Source organism: Myotis brandtii, unplaced genomic scaffold (genome assembly GCF_000412655.1).
Source record: "Myotis brandtii unplaced genomic scaffold, ASM41265v1 scaffold540, whole genome shotgun sequence".
NCBI lineage: Eukaryota > Metazoa > Chordata > Mammalia > Chiroptera > Vespertilionidae > Myotis > Myotis brandtii.
Window position 1 is genome coordinate 2,098,007 of NW_005369990.1, and position 13,933 is coordinate 2,111,939.

General features: G+C 38.1%; 1 protein-coding gene across 4 annotated transcripts in view; it reads right to left on the bottom strand.

Annotated features, from left to right (window-relative positions):
• Positions 1 to 13,933, bottom strand: part of INADL (InaD-like (Drosophila)) — a 289,773-nt gene that overhangs the window by 250,240 nt on the left and 25,600 nt on the right. For all 4 annotated transcript variants that reach the window (XM_014549254.1, XM_014549253.1, XM_014549252.1 and 1 more), the window contains exons 10-13: positions 13,569 to 13,731; positions 9,887 to 10,033; positions 5,410 to 5,486; positions 3,060 to 3,116 (exon numbers count right to left, since the gene is read on the bottom strand). In XM_014549254.1, the coding sequence (XP_014404740.1) occupies positions 3,060 to 3,116; positions 5,410 to 5,486; positions 9,887 to 10,033; positions 13,569 to 13,731 (444 nt within the window). The remainder of the gene's footprint in view (positions 1 to 3,059; positions 3,117 to 5,409; positions 5,487 to 9,886; positions 10,034 to 13,568; positions 13,732 to 13,933) is intronic.

Sequence of the window (13,933 nt, forward strand, 5' to 3'; positions counted from 1 at the left end):
AATAAGAAAAACAGACTACTATGTGCTTACAACTACTCTAGGCACATTATATTTGATTTCTATAGATCCCATGAGGCAGATACTAACTATTACTATCTCCTTTTACAGACAACAAAACTGAGACATACATTTTAGGTAATTTTACAAGCTAGTGAGTGGATAAGCCCAATTTTGAACTTGGGCAGTTTGGCTCCAGATTCAATGTAATCAGTAAACTATACAACGGTAATTAATAACAGTTGAAGGTTGGTGAGTTATTTATATTTCTTACTCTCAATTTGAATTAAATCCTTCTTAATATATTTAGATAGAATTAGTAATTAGTGACAACTCTAATGGAATATAAGGATGATTTTGTAAATATTTTTAAATTAACTAGAAGTTGTGCCCTGTTGCTTTCCTATTTCACATCTGAGGAAAGCTTGGTCAGTGGGCCCACACAGGCACAGCAAGGAACTAACTCAAAATGCAGGTTATCTTAGAAGAAAAGAAATACTCTCACCAGTGTCAGCCTTGAAAATTTAAACCTAAAAAATAACAGCACATTTAATATAAAATTATGGAAGAGAAGTATTCATCACAAATACTCAAAGAAAGAAATGGTAGGACTATTTGAAGAAATAACGGCTTACAAAACCCACATGGGACATGAAAAACACATATTGAATACTGCAAGCGACAGCATGAAGTAAATAAATAAATAGATGGCATACACGATAGAATTATTTCAAGCTGCAGAGACTAACTCTGTCATGATCCTAAAAAGAACATGTCAACAAATTTAAAAAAAAACAACGCAATGGCCTACAGACTGGAAATGTTCAATATATATCCTAGTCTCAAGAAAGGAGATGCAAGGAGTGCCATAATTCTAGGACCATCACTCTAATTTCCCCCACTAGCACAGAGATGCTCAAGGTGATGCAGCAAAGGCTTTTACTCTTTAAGGAACAAGAAATGCCAGATGGTCATGCAGCAGTCAGAAAAGGAAGAGGCACTGGTGACTGAATAGCAAGCATTTACTGGATACTGGAGTGCTCCAAAGAATTTCAGAAGACGGCTAGTCTGTGTTTCACAGACTACATTAAACCGTTCAGTTGCATCAACCTTGAAAAGCGGTGGGATGCTCTGAAAGAAATAGGCGTGCCTAGGCACTTATTGTCTTGAGGTGTAACCTGTATTGTGGACAGAATATGGAGAGACAGAATGGTTTCCTGTAGGCAAAGATGTCAGATAAGGGTGCATTTTATCTCTCCATCTGTATAATCTGTACACAGGAAATACCATACAAAAAAAACTGGGCTAGACTCAGAGAAAGGAGAAGTGAAAATTGGTGGAAGAAATATCAATAAGTTAAGATATGCAGGTGACAACATCTTATTGGCAGGAAGAAGCAATGATTTGAAATGACTTCTGAAAGCATAAAGTGCCAAAACAGGACTGCATTTGAACATTGTGAACACAGAAAAAATACACAACTTTAACCTAGACAAGAAAGACATTGAAATTGTTCAAGGTTTTGCTTGCCTTGGTTCAATCATCAATTCAAATGAAGACTGCAGCCAAGAAATCAAGAGAAAACTGAGACTCAGAAGGGCAGCCATGGAAGAATTAGGAAAGATGTGTCCTTAGAGACCAAGGCTAAGATCTCCACTCCCTGGTGTACCCAATTACTATGTACAGATGCGAAAGTTGGACAGTGAAGAAGGCAGATAGGAAAATAATTGATTTGTTTGAAATATGGTGTTGGAAGAGAGTCTACAGATACCCTGGACAGCCAGAAAGATGAACAAGTGGGTCCTAGAGTGAATTAAGCCTAACGCACTGCTGGAGGCAAAACTGACAAAACGGAAGCCGTCCTACCTCAGGCACATCGTAGGAAGGCAGGGTTCTTTAGAAAAGGCAGTAATGCTAGGGAAAAGGGAAGGCAGCAGGAAAAGAGGAGGACCAGCTATGAGATGGATTGGCTCCATAAAAGAAGCTGGAGGGCCCTAACCGGTTTGGCTCAGTGGATAGAGCATCGGCCTGTGGACTGAAGGGTCCCAGGTTTGATTCCGGTCAAGGACATATACCTTGGTTGCAGGCTCAATCCCCAGTAGGGGGTGTGCAGGAGGCAGCTGATCAATGTTTCTCTCTCATCAATGTTTCTAACTCTCTAGTCTATCCCCCTCCCTTCCTCTCTGTAAAAAAATCAATAAAATGTATATTTTTTTAAAAAGAAAAAGCTGGAGGCATGAGTCTATAGGAACTGAGCTGGGCTGCTGAGGGCAAGACATTGAGGACATCACATACCATAGGGTCTCCAGGAATTGGAGCCAATTCAACAGCTAGTCACACACACATACGACAGCAGAGTTTAAGCTGGGCTCAGCTCATATACCCCACGTGAGGTTACAGTATAATTTTTGAAACTATTCTGACAAGAAAACCTTACCTTTCTCATCATTTGTCCGAGAAAGCCACCTAGGTGGCTACTCTAAGTTTTAATTCCCTGGCTGTTGATTAGCCAGAACAGGAACTATAAAATTAATTTGTAGTGAGAGGATACTAAAAACGGTAAAAGTTACCTTCTGGCGTTTCGCCATTAGAAATAAAGCTCTCACTATAAAAATTTTTTTTAAGTTCAAGAAAAAACATTGCTTGTACTCAGAAGATAAACCACTTTTCTGTCCTTAAACATCTGGACCTGAAGGGTTTTTAAAGTCTATATTTGTGGTCTTGATTTTTAGAAAACCTTAAAAAGGCCTTCTTATAAATCTGAAAAGCTTACACACACTTTGCACAATGTTACTCTGTGTACGACCTTGAAGGTGGGCAAAGCAGTCAAACCTGAGTTTTTGGTTTCTGGGAAGTGGTAGAAGGGAGCCCACGTTCTTCCCAATCATAGCTCACCATCACCTTTCATAAGTGAGAACTTACCACATTTCCAGAAAACGTCTAAGACTAAATTCTGGAAACTTTAGGTTAGAGCACTACTTTAGTTTCTTCGACAAGAACTTAGAGAAAGTTCTTCCAACAACAAAAAACTGGTAACTTTAAAAAAAAGAAATAATGCTTACCTTTGAATATTTCTGTAACTCAGCATCATCTGCAATCTGTGTGTCCAAAGTAGCAACCTAAATTTACAAGAAAAATATATTCAATATTTGTAAAAGCGTAACTTCATTTCTTCCTAGGTTTCCTGAAAAAAAAAAAAAATCTGTAAAATCTATGTTCCATGTGAAAGAATGCACCTGACCTGCATTCTAATCTCTTTCCTATATTTCTGAACTCCGTAAGTATAACACATAATGTAAATTTCAGAGAATATTTGCTTTTCTGTGTTCTCTTTTTCCTTAAGTTATTCAAAAGTTGAACCGAAAGGTGATGGGCAAATACATATATTATTTTTTTAAAATCCATGATCCCTAAAATTTTAATATAATCCTCCATTATACTGACTCCATAAGAAATTTCATTCTTGCCCTAACTGGTTTGGCTCGGTGGATAGAGTGTTGGCCTGTGGACTGAAGGGTATACCGGGTTCGATTCTGGTCAAGGGCATGTATCTTGGTTGTGGGGACGTCCCCAGTATGAGGTGTGCAGGAGGCAGCTGATCGGTGTTTCTCTCTCATTGATGTTTCTAACTCTCTATCCCTCTCCCTTTCTCTCTGTAAAAAATCAATAAAATATATACTTTTAAAAATAATAATAACAAGACCCAAATATATGTTGGCTATAAAAAAAATTCATTCTTTTGACAAAATCAAGAGTCTGGTCATGTTTAGTTTTAAATTCTGGCCTTAAAACAAAGTTTGCAAGGTCAGTGAAGTCAGACAAGTGTGGAAAAACTGATGTGTCTCACTTTCCCCAGCAAGCTCAAACCATCTCCCTAGGAGAAATGGCTGGCAAGGACACAAAAAGGAAGACCTGGACTGGTGGGAGGCTCATGGAATACCTAAAGCTTTTAATCCTGGCCTAAAACTATTGTTCAAAGCTCCAATGGTGGACACCCACAGAAATGAATGGCTTACAAGCAAAATACTTTACTGATGATTTGCATCTGTAAGTTGTTAATAAAATATGATGCATCTGGAGGGAGGAGATAAGTTAACGATCCAACTAAAGCTTTTAAAAGTACCGCAGATAAGTAGATGCTGGAAGAAAATAATATGAAGAACTCTGGAGTACATGTATGCATGCCTTCATTCATCTTGCCTGACTTCTTTCTGCTCTTCATGCTTCGGAACAAGCTACAACTCTTAATGAATAAGCTGTCATTTTAAATTTCCAACCTCAAATTCTGTCCCCTCTTTCTAGCCCCTCTGTTGTAACCTCTCCATGTGATAAATGATATCTGGAAGGGTAGGTGTAAGGAGGATAACCTTTTAACAAAAAGGAGCTCATCACAAAACGGGCCATTTATAAATACCGATACACCACATTACTTTGGATATCAAACCATAAAGGATGATAGCCTAGTCATTTCCTAGGTGATAGCCTAATGACAAAATAGCATTCAAAATCTATGAAGTAAAGAAGCAAGTAGTCTCTGAGGACTGATATGCAAGTATAAAATTAGCAAGAAGAGAATGTATGAACTGTTTTGACTCATCTTAATGACACTGGAAAATTTCCGACAATAGTGGCTGCATATTCTGAACGGAGAAGAGAAATGAAAAATCTCCAACCAGCCAACAAGTACTACTAATGATAAACATATGTAAGAAAATGTTAATGACAATAGAAATTGAATAGAATATTTTATTACGAACGCGTTTAGTGAACACGGTAGAGACTTTTTAAGCACAGATCTCTGCTTTCATGTGGATTCAAATGGGGAAATGGAATCAATCCCTTACTCAATGAATCTAATAACAGGTGAAAGGAAGTCTAATGGACCGCTGGCACTATAAACTTATACCTAACCTAAATTACTTCCTGTTCTCCCAAATACATTGATAATCATTCTTTCATTTTTCTCATAAAACTGTAAGATTCTTTGTGAAACATAGGGCTAATATCCACATCCCTTTCAGTGTACAATAAAACAAACAGATCATAAAAGCAATCATAAAAATGCCAGCAATTTTTAAGCAGCTGAGACAGGTTATAAATTTAAAGGCAGGTCCTCTCTCTCCTAACATTTTTCTGCCTATTGTCAACCTAAATGGTTTCAGCATGAACTGAGGGTCTGCTAATTGTAACTGAAACTTGTGTGCAGTTCTTACTTGTTCTTATAGCTTAAAATGCTAAAAAAATAAATAAATAAATAAAATCAATTGATTGATTTAATAGGAAAGAAAGGCAGGAGGAAATAATAAGGACAGGCTGGCTACTCTTTGACTATCCCATTCCTTTAAATTGTAATGGTAAGGGCTTGACATGAAATGAGACGTGAGTGTTTTTTATTTGAAGATTTTAACATACCATTACTTCATAATCGGGGCCCAGTATGTTTTCCCATCTTGACTTCAGCTCATTTTCTGAAAAGTCAGGGGCTCTTTCTGGGTTAAAAAAAAAAAAATTAAAAAGGATGTTAAAGATGTTAAAGCTACTGTGAGCCAAGCACGCTACTTAATTCTTCAATAATAGCAGTTTCCGTAAATAAAATGGAAATAAGTAAAATGAAAATGCATTAACTTAGACCTACTAGGTAACGTAAATCAGAAGTATCCTATAAGACTAATGTAAAATGTAAAGACCAGCATGACCAAATTATGAAGGGGCTTTTGTTGTTAAGGAATACTGTAAAGGGAAGAAGTAATGAGGTATAAATGAAATTTGAATTACATACAGCTTATAAGTAAACATCCTATAGCTTATAAGTCAAATGCATCTGGTTTTGCTTTATATAATACGTCAGGACAAACAAGGATTTAATTTAAATATTAATTATTTCAAAGCAGTACCTTGCACTCACCCATAGGAAAAGTAAAAACGCATCAAGCTATCTTTCCTATCAAGTAGGCATATCAACACAATCCATTCAGACTTTTCTCTTAGGTGGATATAAAGGCATGTCTGGTTTTAATTCAACCACTGAATCCATGAGATTTAATATACAGTAATAGAAACTTTGCTTTTACTTTGGTCTTTGTGATTTCGTTGTATCTTTAAGATTTTCTTACCTGACATTAATATTGCCTTTTTTACACAGATGATGTTAAAGAGCTAAGACAGATTTTAAGTGTCCTGCCTGTCTTCCACATCAGCTTAGCCTGCAGCCTACCACACCGTTTATACTCTGAATAATGCCTACTAGTCAAAAGTCAAAGTACTAAAACCATAATTTCAGATTATATTTATAGTAGTAGCATATAATAAACAAACCCCCACTTTTTTTCTTTAAGTTGAAGGAAAACTCTCAATTTTGTCACACGATTAGACAAGTCACAGAACGCTTATCACAACTGACATAACTATTTATCTAAAATCAAACAAAACTTGCAACATCAGCTCTTTCAGTCTTCAGCATGGACAGCTCATCTTGGATGCATACAATGCTTAATTACATAAAACGTAATTACATAAAACTTAACTAAAACAGACTAACCTCAAAAATCAAAGACGAAGACTAATGAACACTGAAAAATTTAAATTACTAAATTTATAAAAGAATATCCATGAAATAACTATATGTTAGTTTACATTTCAGGGATAACTAACCAAAGATCCTATTAAAAACCAAATATCATTCTTGTGGGCTCTGCACCTTTGTGCCTACTTCTTGTTAACATTTCTATAAGAAATTACATTAAGAGTTCTACCATCCTGCCTATTAAACTTCTTCCAGCCAGCCAGTGTGGCTCAGTTGGTTAAGCAACGTCCCATACACCAGGCGATTGCTGGTTCGATTTCTGGTCAGGGCACATGCCCCAGTGGGGGTCGTGCAGGAGGCAGCCCATTGATGTTTCTATCTTTCTCTCCCTCTCCTATTCTCTCTCTCTAAAATCAATAAAAACATAGATTTTTTTTTTTAAATCTTCCAGACAACAGTTTCTTATTTGGTAAACTAATTTGAATAAAATTTGCAATGCCTTGGTTGAATTGTAAGCTTAAAAACATGATAAAGATGATATTTCATATACATGTATAAAATAATGTTGCTATTTCCCCTTCAATTCTTTTTTTTAAATATATTTTTATTGAATTCAGAGAGGAAGGGAGAGGGAGAGAGATAGAAACATCAATGATGAGAGAGAATCATTGATCAGTTGCCTCCTGAATGCCCCCTACTGGGGATCAAGCCTGCAATCCGGGCATATGCCCTTGACTGGAATCAAACCCAGGATCCTTCAGTCTTCAGGCTGATGCTCTATCCATTGAGCCAAACCGGCCAGGATCCCCTTCAATTCTTTTGATAATACTTTACATTTCAATAATACAATAAAAGCACAGTCATGAGATTTAAAACAACACAAAATCTAAGTACCAGAGGAAAGAGATTAATTTCTTTTCAGCAGCTCAATAAATCCTAGGCTACACAAAATGATCAAAAAAATAAATAGTACGATGATCAGAAATTATTATTTCAATGGCAGTAAAGGGGAACAGAATATACTACCCCAAAATATGCCACTTTGACATGTAGGTTACTTTGAGCTGAAGGTAATAAAAACTCAACATACTCAGGAAAGAAATTTGACCTCTCCCTTAACTACCTAAACGAATTTACATAGGGAGTCTAGCCCAGAAGAGCTATTACCATAGACAACTTTTTTTTATCTGAAAGACCTACCTGCATGGCAGGGCAAATTCTAATTACCAAACATCTTCCCTTCTTGAGGTCCTGTGAATTATCCTCCCACCCCCTGTCCCCCACACTTTGAAGCCCAGGCCCCTATCCCATTCCTTAGCTCAGAATGGCATATAAGCCTCACTTTGCTCTTGGGTCCCCCATTTTTATGGGGCTCCCCCACCTGAAATTTTCTCCTGCTAATCTGTCTTATGTCATTTAATTATTTAACCAGCTAAACAACCTAAAAGGAAAGAAGGAAAAAAATGTTTCACCTCTGCAGCAAAAAAAAGAAGGCTAATAACTTCATAGTTATTGTTGGAATATTTTGGTCTTACTCTCATTTGAAGTTCTATATACCCATGAAGAAAAATGTACTAAGATGGATCCAAAAAGAGAAGATAAATACTTCTAAAAGTATTTCTAACTTCAGAATGTATTTGATTTCCACTGAGAAATCTATCTGGGTTCACTTAAATTTAAACAGCAAAGACTAACTACAATTCAATTTTCTTGGTTCAAAAAGAACAAGGTGAGCCCTAGCTGGTTTGACTCAGTGGATAGAGCGTCGGCCCAGGTTTGATTCTGGTCAAGGGCATGTTGGAGTGCATGCAAGAGGCAACCAATCTATGTGTCTCTCTCACATCAATGATTCTCTCTCTCTGTCTCTCCCCCTCCCTTCTGCTCTCAAAAAAAAAAAAAAAAAAAAAAAAACCAATGGAAAAATATCCTCAAGTGAGGATTACCAAAAAAAACAAAACACCCCAACAAGGTGAATTTCCAAATCATAGGAAAAATTTTAACCTGAATGAGGGATTACTCCTTCCTTCAGGCCACTCTTTCCTGAGAGAAGACAATCAAAATCAAAAGCCAAAATTTCTCTGGAACATGTGTGGTTTAAGTATTCCATTTCATTCAGCTGACAAGGTCTTGCTGAGCACTTTGTGTAGGAGACTGTGTGGGACGGTTACTCAATATGCTTGCAGAACAGAGTCAGCTCTAGTAGCTGAGGGATCAAAGTGCAAAGTAAAAGAACAAAGTTGCCTATCTGTTAAAAAGAAAAGTAAAAGACAAATATTTAGCTACCTGGAAATTTGATGAAACATAAAAAAAAATGTATACATTATTAATTTTTATGGTGAAAAGGAAGTACTTCTATATGTATACAGATAGCTAACCTATATAATAAAAGCCTAATTTGCTAAGTGTCTGGTCATCTGATGACTGGTCAACTGTTCAACCAACTGTTACTGAATAAAGAAAAGATCATTTGACTCAAAACAATATTTAAAATATTGTCAAAGCGTAATATGCTAGTGACATGCCAAGGCCGCTCAACTGCTTGCTATGATGTGCACTGACCACCAGAGGGCAGTCGACCAGTCAACCAGTCGCTATGACGTGCACTGACCACTAGGGGGCAGACACTCCAACCAGTGGGTTAGCTTGCTGCTGGGGTCTGGCCGATCAGGACTGGGCGAGACAGGGACAGACATGCCCTGGAGCCCTCCCGCAGTCCCTCCCTGGCCCCGATTGTGCACTGGTGGGTCCCTCAGCCTGGCCTGCACCCTCTCGCAATCCGGGACCCCTCAGGGGATGTCAGAGAACCAGTTTCGGCCCAATCCCACAGGCCACTCCCCTCGGGAGGGCGCCAGATGCAGGGCTCATAGCTGGCAAGTGCTGCTGTAGTGGCATAAGCCTCTCCCGATCAGGACTGATTGGGCACAAGCCCACAGCAGTGGCAGTGGGGCTGGGATGAGCGAGAGTGGCAGGTAAGAGCTGCAGGTGGCGTTGGACTGCAGGTTTTCACCCAATCTCCGCAGGCCACCCAGAAGGACCCCACCCATGCACGAATTCGTGCACCGGGCCTCTAGTATATCTATATCACTAATATACAAACTAAAATATGCAGCAATTTAAAATTCTGACAAGATTAAAAATAGTCATCACATACTAATAATAATGCATTCAAAATTAATATAAACAAAGAATAAACAACAATATGCTTGGTTCCCAACTGCCACAAGTGTTGCTGTTGATATTAAAAATACTCTCTTTTATAGAGTCAAAATGCCTCTAAAACTCCTCACATTGTATTAACTAAAAAGAGAGAAAAAGGTTAACAAATGAGAAAGTCAAACTGCTTTGAATTGAATGCTTTGTGCCTACCCAGTTTTTCTAAGGCTTGTATGTTGTCATTTTTTAGATTATCCATTCTTTCTTCAGTTTCCTCATCTTCAACATCCAAATTAGTTTCTGTGTCCACTGCTCCAGCTAGAGAGAGGGTTGGTGCTTTTGGTGGTTCTACAACAGTTCCTAAAACAAGAATTGTACACTTGAATCACTAACAGCTAAAGGCCATATTTAAGTGAGCTTTTGCCCCTCCTGTTCTACTGTTTCACAACCTCATTACAAACATCTCAGGTAACTTAATAAATATGACTCCTTTATTTAAAATTTCATGTGTGATAACCAATCAATTCCTTAAAAAATAAATATGTTGGTAGTATTGAAAAGAATAAGGAACTAGGCAGTGAGAAGAGAAAACCAAGGCAAAGTCAATGACAAAGCAGGAGTAGGGGTGGGGGATTCTTCTTGATTAAGAAACCAAAGAAATGTAACACATGCAATAAGTGCAATGCATTATCCGTTCATGATTTCATGGGATTTGTTTGGTGGGAGAAACAAGAGAAGCTACAATATATTTAGGGGCAATTGGGAAAATTTAAGTATGTGTTGGGTATCTGGTGTTAGGGAATTACTATAAATTTTCTTTGGTGTGATAATGACATTATGTTTACCAAAAAAATATCCTTCATTGTAAAGCTATAGTTTGAAGTGTGTAGGGCTAAAGTGTCATAATGTCTACTATTCATTCTACAGGAGTTGGGGTGGGGGATTCTTCTTGATTAAGAAACCAAAGAAATGTAACACATGCAATAAGTGCAATGCATTATCCGTTCATGATTTCATGGGATTTGTTTGGTGGGAGAAACAAGAGAAGCTACAATATATTTAGGGGCAATTGGGAAAATTTAAGTATGTGTTGGGTATCTGGTGTTAGGGAATTACTATAAATTTTCTTTGGTGTGATAATGACATTATGTTTACCAAAAAAATATCCTTCATTGTAAAGCTATAGTTTGAAGTGTGTAGGGCTAAAGTGTCATAATGTCTACTACTCATTCTGAAATGGCTCAGGGAAAAAACATGCATACATGAAACAAATACGGCAAAATGATAGCTGCTGAATCTAAATAGTGGATATTTCATATATTATTTTTCAGTTTTTCTATGTTTGCAATTTTTATAATAAATGGTTGAAAAAGATAACCAGTTAAAAGTTCCTATGATCTTCACATGAGGTTTTAAACTACACATAGGATTTTTAAAAATCGTAAATCCACTGGTACAAACTAAATACACAGCCCAGGCTAGCGAAAGGAATGCCAGCCAGCAGCTCCTAGTGTCACTGGAGAGAATGGTTACACACCAGAGTTTATTGTACAAAGCAGTATGATGATGTGATTGTGTGCTACAAAACGTACACAAATAGATACACAAACAACTACGCAGGGGTGGGCAAAAGTAGGTTAAATTAGCAGCCATCATTATCTCAAAGATCCTATACAATAAAAGCCCAATATGCAAATTTGCAAATTGTCCCCTTGACCGGGAGTTCGACCGCTCACTATGACGTGTGCTGACCACCAGGGGGCGGTGCGGAACATGGCGGGGATCAGCAACATGGTGCTGGCAGCAGGCAGCAGTGGAGGCGCACTGCCGGCTGATGGGCCCGGATGAGAGCAGGACCGCAGCAGGATGGTGGAGCAGGTGAGCGAGTGGTGCCAGGCCAAGGCGGGTGCAAGCAGGGCCCGATCGCCCTGCTGATTGCCCCGAAGATGGCAGCCAGTGGTGGTGGCAGGGCCTGATGACTCAGGTGGAGGGGGGCACGGGGGCCCAGGGGCCCAGGTGCTGCCCAGGGCCCAGAGGTCAGCTGGGACCTGCCCTTCCACCCCAGACCCTCGCGCTTCGATCGCCAGCCAGGCCTAGGGACCACACCTGCGCACAAATTGCATGCACCAGGCCTCTAGTAAATCATAAGGATATGAAATAAGAAGGAGAAGAAAAAGATAAATAATACAATAATTAATAAATAATAAAATAAGAATAAACTGCTTTGCATACTCATAACTGTAAACCTATTTTTGCCCACCCCTATATAAGGTATACAAAAAGTAGGATTTACAGGAGAAAAAGTAAGATTTAGAATGCCAGAGGGAGCTATTGTGCAAGAGCTAGAAGCTGTACAGTTTATTTCAGTAAAACAGACTTAAATGCTGTGTGGAAGGTATACCAAGCTTTGTTACATGGGCCAGAGGGCAAGGGTATAACCACTCCCCTACCTTACACAGTGGCCACACAAAAACAAGTGATTACAATGGAGTGTGATAAATTGTACAACAGAGTGTTCTTAAAAGGGTGCTAGTGAAACACACAGTAAGGACACCCAAACCATGGCGGAAGATGTGCAGATTTAGAGCCAAAACTTATCCCAATACAAATTTAAAATGTAGGCATGCCCAATAAAAAATTGCTAATTTGCCCTTGCTGATTTGGCTCAGTGGATAGAGTGTCTGCCTGCGGACTGAAGGGTCCCAGGTTCAATTCCAGTCAAGGGCACATGCCCAGGTTGCAGGCTCGATCCCCAGTCGGGGGTGTACAGGAGGCAGCCGATCGATGATTCTCTCTTATCATTGATGTTTCTATCTCTCCCTCTCCCTTTCTCTCTGAAATCAATAAAAATATATTTTTAAAAAAAGAGAATTGCTAATTCACAGATGATATATTTTATTTGATATAGTGGACTGAAGCCAAGGGCTAGATCAGAGCTATTAAAACCATTATATTGATATAAATATTTAAACCTTTTAAGGTCAATATAGCATTTGTACAATTTGTACTATTTGAGCAATTTTAAATTTCATACATACAATGCAGTTGACAGGGCATCTGTCTTTCAGCAGCAAAATTTCCACTATTGCATAAACTTAAAAAGTTCCAATTTAATATAAATCAATAGCAGTTGAAAGCAAAGGCTTCCAGGCTTATTATATCTTCAGAGGAAGGGAAAAAAACAACAACTGTATTCATCTCCTGATAAATTCTAATAGAATTATTCCTTTCTCACTAGTTCTATATCTAGTCATTCATATTAAGTTGAATATGTGTCCCCGTGATTGTCGAATTTTGTTGATCTATACATTTATAAGCTGATAATTAAAAATTGACATGCATACAATCATGTTTTTGTTCCCTAAGGAAGTTTACTATTGATATAATCTAAAAAAAACAAATATTTTTATACACATAAAAATGTTCTTGAGAGAAATTCAGGTTTTATTTTCTCTTGCTATATTTCAAAAGGTAAATCGAGAGAGATTAGAATCCAATATATCACTGGAAGTAATTGAAATCTGAAGTTTGCAAAACGTCAAAGCACTAGACAAATGAGAGCTCCTGAACAAAAGGTGCCAAAGCTTTATGATTCAAATGTAAGTAATGAATGGAATTTGGGAGTTTTTAGGGAAAATGATTTCCATCTCCATTTAGAGAAACTCTCAGAGCTTAATGGGAGTCAGGCTTCATGTTCTAACATTTGGCCTGGCCCATTATAATAGGCGAAGGAAGCTATTCGGTGCACAGATAGATGAGCTGATTCATTTCTCCATCACTGCATTACACAAGGTGGGCCGTTTTTCCTTCCCAGACTCACAGAGCAACTTCCATCAGTGAGCTATTCTTCTAACCCATACTACAAAGTGGGGAGGGGGACGGTGGAATCCTTTACCTGTGTCTGAAGGCTGTTCAACCAGTGGAGGCTCTTCAACAAGTGGCGAAGCTGGTGAGGATGTCTTCCTTCGAACTAGGGTTAGGTGTACCACTTGCCCCGCGTTACGTAATACTTCAACAACATCCTGGTTGGCAAAACCCTGAATATTCACACCATCGACCTAAAAGACATTAAACAGGTTTCAAGTTAGCTACTATTTTAAATTCTGGCAAGGTAGAATCAAATTAAGCAATTCATTTTATTCCCAAAATAATTTGTTATTAGACCTAAGAAAGTATTTGAATAAGGATGCAAAATTAGTATAAAATACGCTGACAAACTTCCTGAGACACAAGAAAGCAAACCCAAACTTGTAGTCCTAA